General features: G+C 38.4%; 1 protein-coding gene across 1 annotated transcript in view; it reads right to left on the bottom strand.

Annotated features, from left to right (window-relative positions):
• LOC129270135 (dynein axonemal heavy chain 3-like) overlaps nucleotides 1–12,105 on the bottom strand; it is a 91,223-nt gene that overhangs the window by 7,201 nt on the left and 71,917 nt on the right. The window contains exons 55-63 of the mRNA XM_064105311.1: nucleotides 11,445–11,606; nucleotides 10,899–11,059; nucleotides 9,902–10,059; nucleotides 8,920–9,489; nucleotides 7,973–8,079; nucleotides 6,896–7,039; nucleotides 4,053–4,216; nucleotides 1,466–1,619; nucleotides 545–673 (exon numbers count right to left, since the gene is read on the bottom strand). Of these exons, the coding sequence (XP_063961381.1) occupies nucleotides 545–673; nucleotides 1,466–1,619; nucleotides 4,053–4,216; nucleotides 6,896–7,039; nucleotides 7,973–8,079; nucleotides 8,920–9,489; nucleotides 9,902–10,059; nucleotides 10,899–11,059; nucleotides 11,445–11,606 (1,749 nt within the window). The remainder of the gene's footprint in view (nucleotides 1–544; nucleotides 674–1,465; nucleotides 1,620–4,052; nucleotides 4,217–6,895; nucleotides 7,040–7,972; nucleotides 8,080–8,919; nucleotides 9,490–9,901; nucleotides 10,060–10,898; nucleotides 11,060–11,444; nucleotides 11,607–12,105) is intronic.

The following is a 12,105-nucleotide window of genomic DNA, read 5'->3' as shown; positions in this document are numbered from 1 at the left end:
CACTTCTTCTTCTGTACTTCTTTTCATCCTCCTTTTCCTTCTCCTTCTCTTCCTCATTATCCCTCTTCTTCCTATCCTCCTTCTTACTCTCTCACTTCTATTCTTCTTATCTCCTCCTCTTCCTTCCGCCACTTCTTCTAATTCTTTTCATCCTCATTTCCTTCTCTTCCTCATTATCCCTGTTCTTCTTATCCTCCTTTTCACTCTCTGATAACTCTTCTTCTTCTTATCTCCTCTTCTTCCTTCTTCCACTTCTTCTTCTGTACTTCTTTTCATCCTCCTTTTCCTTCTCCCACTCTTCCTCATTATCCCTATTCTTCTTATTCTCCTTGTTACTCTTTCATTACTCTTCTTCTTTTCTCCTCCTGTTCCTTCCTCCACTTCTTCTTTTTATCCTTCTTTTCCTTCTCCTCGACTCTTCCTCATTATCCCTGTTCTTCTCATTCTTCTTCTACCTCTCTCACTATTCCTCATATCTCCTCTTCCTTCTTTTCCTCCTCCTCCTCCTTCTATCTTCTTCTATGTGAGTGCAAAAAGAACTTACCATCTCTAGATCAAAGTTTGGAGGTAGCTTAGAGAGGATATCACTCGCAAGGTCTTGAATCTGTTCGGCGGGTGACTTGCCTCCACCACCCGCTTGTCGAGGAAGGGTCAAAAGAATCCCGTAAAATAACTGCAAAGAAAAAGATGGGTCGGGAGTTAGGGAAGTTATGCTATTATAAATTATCATTTACATGTATAAAGGGCATTTTAGTGGTACATTAAAAATGTACATTTTTGTCCAAAATATTTGACTGTGCATTAGCAGAGCCTGCTGCATGAAGTGCCAATATCTAGGCAATATTCCACTCATCCTTGATTTGTGCAAACTTGGCCCTACACTTGTGGAATATTTCTGGTATCACACTCTGAGCTATCCAATAAAATACAAATAATAATTTCATCTAATTGCTCAAAAGGATTATTTACGGTTAACAACAAAATTATTCATATGACTTGAAAAATTGCATTTTTAAAGCATTCTTTTTTTTCAGAAAAATGAAACTAAAAGGTGGACAGAATTACTTGCACATCAGCTTGATATCAAATACATGTAGGTATTAGACCAACTGGCCCGGATTTTGAAGTTAGTTTTAATTTAATCTCTGATCTAAAGTTGAGGTTTATCTATGGATTGCCAATTGTGACATAAATTTGTAACAGTAGAGGTTCAATGTAAAAGCTCATTTGAATCACAAATCATTCTTAACTGTCTGCGAAGGATAAATAAGATAGTTGTCTTCACCATCAAAGAATTGGGAAGGATCACAGTAAAGATAGGAAACATATAATGTAAATGCAATTTAGACATATTTGGTTTCCCATATTTTTTTTAGCACAGACTTAGACCATGGCCCTTCAGAAGCCCGGTTTAGCCCATGTGATATCGGACCCTCTGAGTACAATAACGGCTTGTAGACCCTACCTGTTGTGTTTCTTGGTTGTCCTTGGTGATGTCGGCATTCTCATGAAGTCCGAACACCTCAGGGTGGGGTATGAGAGGCAGACCACGCAGGTATTCCACGTAGCTCTCATAGTCACCATGCGGGGGGCAGTAGTACATACCACTGTCTGAGAACCTGCAAATTAGAGCAAATGCAATAATAACATAGGATCTGTATAGCGCACGTATCCACCTTGCGAGGTGCTCGAGGTGCTCCTATATTACCCCGGCTAAGCTAGTCTACCGATTCTGGCGCGCACAGCTTTTTTGAGAAATTACTTCCTGCCGGAACCCATTTACCTCACCTGGGTCGAGTGCAGCACAGTGTGGATAAATTTCTTGCTGAAGGAAAACACGCCATGGCTGGATTCGAACCCACGACCCTCTATTTGAAAGGCGAGAGTCAGAACCACTAGACCACGACACGCCCACACTTCAAATATTATTCGAAGTGAATTGAATGTCATATTCAATTGAAGTTTCTGTTTATGAAATTTTGTAGTTCACATGAACCAAGCACGCAAGTAAATGTACATGTAACATAGATATACATTGATGAATCAAATAAAAGTATCAAGAGACATGTGAAGACATCAATTGAGCTATACAACCCAAGGTAATTAATAACTCGTGAAGTGCATATTTTCATTATAATTTCATTTTGTATACTGGATATTTCTTAATGTACCATTAGTTTTATCATTATTACATTATTGTTTTATGCTACATGTGCAATTATTATACCTTTGTAAATACACACATTTCAGCTTTTTAGCTGCAGTATGTGTATGATTGATTTACTGGAAATAAATAAACCATGAAATGAAATGAAAAAATAAGGGTGAGGATAAACAAAACTGAAGATCAAATGGAAGCAACAGTGCAGCCTTAAATAAATTAGATCAGGCAAAGAGAATATAAGGAAATCTGATGCCCAAGCAATGCTTGTAATTATTGAATTGAAAAATTCATCATTCCCACATACATTTGATGTTCATTGGTGCATCACATACACAAACATTAACAAAATAAATGAAGTTTACAATGAGATGACAAATAATTGTGGTATATGTGTACAGGCGCGTAGCCAGGGGGGGGCGGTGGGGGCGGTCGCCCCCCCCCAAAACGTCCCCAAAAAGAAAAAAAGAAGGGAAAAAAGAGAGGAGAAAAGGAAAAGGGAAGGGAGGAAAGGGAAGAAAGGTAGCTTTGTGTTTTTTTTTTCTTTTTATTCTTTTTTTTTCTCAAAAGAGAATTAAACTCCTTCACTCTTGCTCTAAATATGAATTTTGCTTCCGCGCTGCGCGCGGTTAAATGACAATATTGAAGTTCTCCTTTGTTTCCCCCACCCTTTCTCTAACCCTGTTTTTCCACCTCAGCTATATGTGTTTCTTGCCAGTTAAAATTCAAATGTATACATTAGGGCATGGAATTAGAGTAAAGTTATACCGAATTATATGAAGTTATCTTTTTTTGATTGATCGCGCAACTTCTGGCCGGGTCGGTTCCGGGCGGGTAAAATCTTTATATCAATTTCTGCCGTCACCTCCATAAAGTCAACTTCTCCCGCTTTTCAGCTCATTACTAAACAACCATAATTTTGGGGCAAACAGTTTCCTGATTTAAAAAGGGGAAGGTATAAAATTTGTGTCGTATATACTAAATAAAAAAGTACAATATTTTTTATCAAATTCTATTAAACTTCATGTCATTTCCTTGCACATTCATATCCTGTCATGTTTTGCGCCCTCAGTTTGAAATTTTGAATGACACCTAAGTTTCTTTATAATTCAAAATGAAGCCCTTCAGGATTAGTCAAAGAAATTAGGCATCCTTTTTTATATAATTTCAATAAATCACAGAAGTTTCAACTTTTTGAGCATTATTTTCTTTGTAATGAAGTTCAATAATCTTAGAAAATCAATTGAATTAGAGCCGATGGGGTAATAGAGATAGGCCTATCTGCATTTGATGAAACGTCCGCCCTTTGAAATTTCAGTTTCATTGCTCTGCGCGGGGAGGAATATCTTCCACCTGGTATATACACTTCTTCTCCTCTGTTTTGCGAGTTAAAGATATGCACTGTCGCTAAATTGTTTGTAATCAAATCTGATCTTTCCAAGGGAAGTATTCAATATATTTTTGAGAATACCCGTTTCTCGGGACCCTTTTCATGGCAAAAAAATTGATAAAACGCTTTAGCTTCCGCGCTTTGCGCGGGGTTATTATTATTTTTATTTCCTCCATTACCTTTTTTGTGCGTTCACAATCACTTTTGAAAGCAAGGTTCATGAAAACAAGGTTCAAAAATCACAATATAGTCAACTGAATTGGAGCTGATATAGGTACTAGAGACAAGAGAGACGGCTCCTTTTCATTTTAATTTATGAAACACCAAAAGCTCCGCGCTTCACGCGGGAGGGGGAAACTCCCCCTCCCTGCACCCACCCCCTAGGGAGCGCGCTCTGTAAGTGTTGGCACGCTTCGCGTGCATTTACCGCCCCCTCCAAAATGAAATCCTGGCTACGCGGTTGTATGTGTAATCTTGGTACAAACATTCCTTTTTACTTACGGGAAATTATCTTGCTCGGTGACCTCCGGTGTGTAGAACTTGGAGAGGAGAGACATAAGAAGACGTCTGTCCTTGTCATCTGTGACACGCCCACCGTAGTTACATTCTCCAGTCAAGTAGGTCAATGCATCGTACGGGGTGTCGTCATAGTTATTCAAGAACATCTGAAAGAAGAGAAGACAAATGATTCACTCAGTAATGCTACTACAGTCTTGCATCTACTGCTGCTAGTGCTGCTGCAGCGGCTGCTTCTTCCACTTCTGCTACTACAGCTGATACTGCAGGAGCATGACATATGCTCCAGCGGCGATTGCTCTTTTACTAATTTCTCAAATTGATTTGGACTGTGGTAGGGTTTTTGGTTCAGAGTGATGTGAGGATAAAGGGTTAAGGTTAGATTTGAGGTTAGGGTTAATGTTTGTTGTGTGTGTGGATTTCCTTCAGAGCATAGTTGCCATGGTACTGATACTGCTAGTGCTGTTGCTGCTACAACTACTACTAATACTACAACTCTACTACTACTACAACAACTTTACTACTACTACTACAACTCTACTACTACTACAACTCTACTACTACTACAATAACTTTACTACTACTACTACAACAACTTTACTACTACTACAACAACTCTACTACTACTACAACAACTCTACTACTACAACAACTCTACTACTACTACAACTTTACTACTACAACTCTACTACTACTACAGCAACTCTACTACTACAACAACAACTTTACTTCTACTACAACTCTACTACTACTACAACAACTTTACTACTACTTCAAAAACTTTACTACTACTACAACTCTACTACTACTACAACTCTACTACTACTACAACAACTCTACTACTACTACTACTACTACTACTACTACTACTACAACTCTACTACTACTACAACAACTCTACTACTACTACAACTCTACTACTACTACAACTCTACTACTACTACAACAAATTTACTTCTACTACAACTCTACTACTACTACTACAACTCTAGTACTACAACAACAACTCTACTGCTACTACAACAACTCTACTACTACTACAACTCTACTACTACTACTACAACTCTACTACTACTACAACTCTACTACTACTACAACAACTTTACTACTACTACAAAAACTTTACTACTACTACTACTACTACTACAACTCTACTACTACTACAACTCTACTACTACTACTACTACAACAACTCTACTACTACTACAACTCTACTACTACTACTACAACAAATTTACTTCTACTACAACTCTACTACTACTACAACAACTCTACTACTACTACAACAACTCTACTACTACTACAACTCTACTACTACTACAACTCTACTACTACTACAACAAATTTACTTCTACTACAACTCTACTACTACTACTACAACTCTACTACTACTACAACAACTCTACTACTACTACAACTCTACTACTACTACAACAACTCTACTACTACTACAACAACTTTACTACTACTACAAAAACTTTACTACTACTACTACTAAAACTCTACTACTACTACAACTCTACTACTACTACTACTACAACAACTCTACTACTACTACAACTCTACTACTACTACAACAAATTTACTTCTACTACAACTCTACTACTACTACTACAACTCTATTACTACTACAACAACTCTACTGCGACTAAAACAACTCTACTACTACTACAACTCTATTACTACTACAACAACTCTACTGCGACTAAAACAACTCTACTACTACTACAACTCTACTACTACTACAACTCTACTACTACTACAACAACTCTACTACTACTACAACAACTTTACTACTACAACTTTACTACTACTACAACAACTTTACTACTACTACAACAACTTTACTACTACTACTACAACTCTACTTCTACTACTACTACTACTACTACTACTATTGAGATATATATGGAGCAATTTATACGAGTGCTGTTAATACAAAAGATATCACATAAGAATTACCAAATATAGAACAAGATGTATTATCATCTATATAGAGTGTTCTAGCGATGCATTAAAAAACGCATATTTTGGTCTGCATCAATTGCCCGTGCAGTATCAGAGCGTATCCCTAAAAAGGACCGAAATCCGACGAATATCCCATAGGCTCCTGTACAAAATTTGCTATTGAATATGAGAGCTTATTCAACAGTTTAGGGCACGTGTGCGAATGCGTGAAATATACAATGCGTACAACAATGAAAGCAATGCGATGCGCAGCATAGAGCACAACTACGCTCCATGACGTCATAATGAACTACATGCAAGTTGCATGCATGTCAACGACCAAAAATAAATCCTATGAAGTGATATAACGTGTTAAATCAAATTTCTCCCTCTTTTGGGGGGAGGGTGGGATAAATGATAATAATGATATTGGATGGCATTATTTCATGAAATATCAGAAATATTCCACTCGTTAAGGCCAATATTCCACTCGTTAAGGCCAATATTCCACTCGTTAGGGCCAATATTCCACTCATCTGTGATTTGTGGAATATTTTCCCGAACTCTTGGAATATTTCTTGTATTCCATTCTGAGCCATCCAATATAATATAATTGTTTCCTACAAATCATCCAATTGAATGAAAATATAAATAATAAATACCTATCTCTACTTCTACTACTACTAATAGTAGTAGAGGTATAAGTAGTAATAATAGTGTGTGAAATGGGATAAAGAATCATCCTAAAATACATCAGGGGCACCAGTATTTTCTTTTTTTTTATCCATTAAAAAACATTATTATGTGAGGAGAAAGGAATGATTTCACACGGCACTAAATATCACTACATAATTATTTCTCAGATACAAGAAGGAACTCACCTTTAGTTGTGTCATACTGATCCTAAGATCAGATTCATTGAACTCGTACGGAATGTTCCAACCCAGAGGACCAAACTTTCTTCTCTCTTGGACCAGGGCGTGGAAGAAACAAAGACTGAAGAGAAGCTTCTGCCAGACTTCAGGCTGCAAAAAGAACACACATAAAACAAAAATTTATCAACCATTATTTTTAGGGGCCATTTTTATTTTTTCACATTGAGGAAATTGCTGAATTTTGGGCTCTATTTCTTTCCGTTCACAGGCTACTTTCTTGCACAATAGGCAATTATACACAAGATATACTTTCCCATTATTCTGCCATATATTGGATATTTGATTTTGCCAATCATTCTTGAATATTGTTTGTGGCAGATCTTGGGGTGACTCTTAAAAAGAAGATCGCCCCAAAGCATGGATCCTCCATTTCAAGGAATTTTAGGGGCGTTTTGGGCTGTGATGAGGGCGTAGTAACCCATTGCCCTCGTGTATTTCTTATGATATGGACGTCAGCAAATGGCTTAACAATTTAAGATAAATCTCTTTTTGGTAGGTACTAAAATGCTCCCGACAAGCAACTTTAACGGAAGTAAATGGGTAATGCCAGTTGTGGAAATGATCCAAAAATGAGTTCAAACAGACTCAAATAATATGGTCATCCATCTGTGCGATTCTCTTAGAGAATGAGTAATTACTGAGATATGGGCAAATTGAGCATGGCATCGTGTCAGTTGTAGGGTCTTTTCCCACGCAATACACTTTCCCGCATGTGCCTATCTGTGTTGGCTATCTTCAGTGTGATCATTTTTAAGATAGCTTGAATATCATGTTTTTACAAAGTTAGATTGGTTAATGTAACAGAGCTAGATTCATATGGTGACAATTCACCCTGATTGAAAAGATTTGGCCCCCGTTGCATAAAAGTTACTATTATAGTAAATGTGCCTTCCAATGGTATCTTTCACGGAATCATCCATTTTGATTGGCTGTTGAGCCATGTTACCATGCAAAGTTACTGTTTGCTGCTGCTCGATTAGTTTAGTTCTAATTCATAGAATAGTGGAGAAACCTTGTACTGACCTTGTTACAACCCTCAAAGAAGCTAGGATCTGAGATGGGATCATTCAGGTATGATCTGGTGAGATTAGCTCTCAATCCTTTAGGAGGTTCGTTGGTCATCTTTACACCTGTGAAAAATAATCAGAGAATAAATTGTTCCAGAGCTAATTAAAATACTACATCTATAATTTGTCATAATCATCACCACTTCAATCAAAATCATCATCTTCACCGTTGTCATTATTACCAACAGAAATCATTATCGAGGGCATGTCACAATTCGATTAATTTGACGAAAGTTCGAGAAGGGGCAATGATTCCAATTCATACACTCAAACACATAGTCATATACGTGAGGGAGAACTATACGCACACTGTATGAGAATACAAACTTCTCAGGAATGGGGATCCGGTCAAGCATTACTGCAATTGTCACTGCAATTCTGGCAAGAGTTATACAGAAAACTAAAATCAATTATAAATACTGTTGGTACCTCTTAGAATGCCTAGAATGCTTCTCTATTCAAAAGCCAGAACTGAGTCTTTCTAGCAGGAAACCTTCAAGTATTATTTCATCAATAATACTTTGTCTCATCAATGATGAAACAATGCCAAACAGGAAAGCAGCTATCAAATAGGCATGGCACATTTATAGCTGAATTTCTGCTAAAATACATGGCCTGGACTTTTGACAAGGGGCCTTTGTTAGCACCGACGAGCAAAATCAACTAGGTTTTCATTTTAAAAGATCCTTTGCTCATGCGTGTCCCATACTATGGAACAGACTTCCTGAAGACATCAAAAAATTATATCTCTGTTGAGTCCTTCAATAAAGTTCTTAAAACCTTTCTTTTCAACAGTGGATTTGGTGCTTTATAAGCCACAAATATTATCATTATTATTATCATTGAATTTGCTTGTGTGTTAGAGCAGATTTTGTTGCTATGTTAGGGATTGGGGAAGCTCACCATTCTGAAGGATGGATACAGGGAAGGCATCGGACGGGTAGCTGGTCAACCACAGCCTGAAGTCATTGTGGACGTTCTCCGGTATCAGCACCTCCTCGCAGATGTACTCTAACCTCGGCATCCAGCTCGTCGCCAAGTGACAGTTCTGAAGGACCACCCACGTACCGGCCTCCCTCGCCGACTCGATCATCTTCTCCGCGATGGGACCCTGGCCCTGCCCCAGCGAGATGGTACTGATGCGTGGCCCGCCGTACCCGTTATCATCGGCATACTTCAGCAGCCCGGCCATGGGGTCGGCTCCGGGGGAGAGCACAAAGACAAGAGGGGCGCAGTTGTGAGAGTCGGCGAAGCTCCCGGCAAGGTCGAAGGTCGGAGGCTCGATGTAGTTGCGGCCGAGTTGGTCTACGATGTAGTTCTGGACTGCCGGGACCATCTTGTCCGGTCTGAAGGCCCGAAGGATGATCATCTTGGGCATACCCGTCACCATGTCGAATGGAGCAGGGTAGCTGAGTTCATGGGGCGTGGCTGAATCATATACTTCCTTCCAAGCATCAGTATTAGCTTTCACATCTGATTAAACAATAAAAATAGTAATATTCAAATGTAACAAAATTATATCAGATATCCTATGTTGCAAAGGAACTAAATTGGTACTTAATAACAAAAGAATTAGAGAAATGTTGTGCTATCATGAAAAAGCAAACACCAATGTAAAATGCAATCTGGTGAAAATTGGCGGACAAACAAGAACTAACAAAAGACATTTTCCAAAAAAGAAGAAAACAAAATATGAATTTGGAGAAAACGATGTATATAAACCCGTCTGATATTTAAAAAGATAATGATTATGTGATACTGATTTGAAAACCTTATTTTCCCTTTCCCTGCCTGATCAGTGTTCACATAATTACACCCTATTATCCTTATCATAGGTTTACATAGGGTAGGAGAATAGAAAACTACCCCCAAAAAATGAACTTACGCTCTTTGAAGCCATCAAGGTTTTCCAGATCGGAAGCCCTGACAATCTCCGCCCACGCCTTATCAGTCAGCCAATCAGGACAAGGGTTCGGATGAGGATTCTCCAAAGCCACCCCTCCGGTCAACAAGAAGCGCCATTCAGTGTCGTCAACTTTCCCCCTGAAAATATTCAAATCATTACATCAAGCTAGCAGCAAAGGTTTCAGTAAGGTAAGATATCATAGGAACCACACACAGGGGCGGATCCAGGATTTTAAAAAAGGAGGGCACATTTTCCCACCGAGGAAAAAGAAAAAAGAAAAAAAAAAGGTTTTAACAAAAAATTAAGGGTATTTTGTCCACGAAAAAAATTGACAAGCCAAAAAAAAACGGTCTTCACTTTCAAAGGGGGGGGGGGGGGAGAGCACACTTCTGTTTCAATGCCATAAAAGTTTAATTGTGCCTCTCAAAGGGGGGCGGGGCATGGGCCAGCTTTGCCCCCCCCCCCTGGATCCGCCAGTGGAACCACACATGAGATAAATCAGATTGTCATTTTGAGTAAGCTTTAAGTTTGTAATGAGCTATCACCCTCATATCATCACCTCAAGAAGAGAGTTAAGACTCATCTTCATTAGACTCAGCACCTATTAATGTTAATAGACAATTTCTCTTGTAATTATGTAGATCATTAAATTATGTATTTTATATTTTTATTTAATTGTTTGATTTGTAGGTAACAAAATATCTTATTGTATATTTGTTAATTCTTATGTGATATCTTTTGTATTAACAGCAATTTCAAACACTGGTCTAAGTGCTACATAAATGTCTCAATAGTAATAGTAGTAGCAGTAGTAGTGATATCATCATCATTATCATCCTCATCTTCACCACCACCATCATCATCATCATCTTCACCACCACCATCATCATCATCATCATCATCACCGTCTTCATCGTCTTCGTCGTCATCATCATCTTCATCATCATCATCATCATCATCAAATGTTATAACTAACCTGCTTTTCATAATGCCAACACAGAGAATGGTCGAGAAGAGAAGTTTGTCCTTCTCAAAGAGAGATCGGCAAACGTTCTTATAGATGCTATCGGTGAAGTGATCGTTCAGATTATCGATGCGTTCTTCCAGGACGTTAGACTTGCGGCTGTTTTGGATGGACTGTGCAGAAAGTAATAACACAGTGGTCATATTGCACATTCCTCAATTTGTGTTGAGATAAAACCAAATATTGAAATCTAAAATTTGGTTTGGGACTACAATGAAGCAGCTGATATGATAACACAACTTAGTTTCTGTTCTAAAAATAATTATATATAGCAAGAACATACATCCAACTGTTATTATGCAAGATGACTTGCAGCTGAATACTTGCTCAAACCATACACTTACCTGAATGTATAAGTTTATGAACCATGTAAGTGCATATTGGTAGATAGGTCAGATACTTGCTCAATCATAATGCTTACCTGAATGTATAGGTTTATGAACCACCTGAGTGAATTCTGGTACATAGGTCTGATACTTGCTCAATCACAATGCTCACCTGAATGTATAGGTTTATGAACCACGTGAGTGAATACTGGTACATAGGTTCAATGTTGGCCAGCTCAGAGATACAGAAGAAGAGCGTTGCAGAATGGACGGCCACGGGATGGTAGCCATTCCTCGTCTCGTCAATCTCCTTCTCAGTCGCTGAAGCGATTTCCTGGAAAGAACATATGGGAAGATGAGAAGAAAGGAGAGCGTTTCATAAACTTCTGTCATCTGAAAACTTTCTGTGATTTTTAATGGCTGAGAGGTGACACGACTTTTGCTCTGGGCTTTATTTTGTCAAAGATATAGGGTTAATGTCAGGGTTGCAAAAGGGTTTTATGTGAGGGTAAGGTTTAGGATAGGGCATAGTGTTAAATCTAGGGTTAAAGTCGGTCATTCCATAGATGAGTGGAATTCGCTGCGCCAGAGCAAATGTCATGGAACTGGCTGAGAAGCACTGTTACTATGATCATGGTAACTGTTGGATTAAACATCCAACAAGGTGCAATTTTAGTAGCATGAAGATAGAGGAAGTGAATCTCAATCTTTATTGTCCAAGGGTATATAGGGTACATTTGTAACAATCTTTATTGGCATCTGACAAGTACAGGGTTCCCACAGAAATTTGAAAACAGAATTCCATGACTTTTCCATGACTAAATTGCTGCTTT

Source organism: Lytechinus pictus, chromosome 10, assembly GCF_037042905.1.
Source record: "Lytechinus pictus isolate F3 Inbred chromosome 10, Lp3.0, whole genome shotgun sequence".
NCBI lineage: Eukaryota > Metazoa > Echinodermata > Echinoidea > Temnopleuroida > Toxopneustidae > Lytechinus > Lytechinus pictus.
This window is presented reverse-complemented; position numbering and strand designations above follow the sequence as displayed.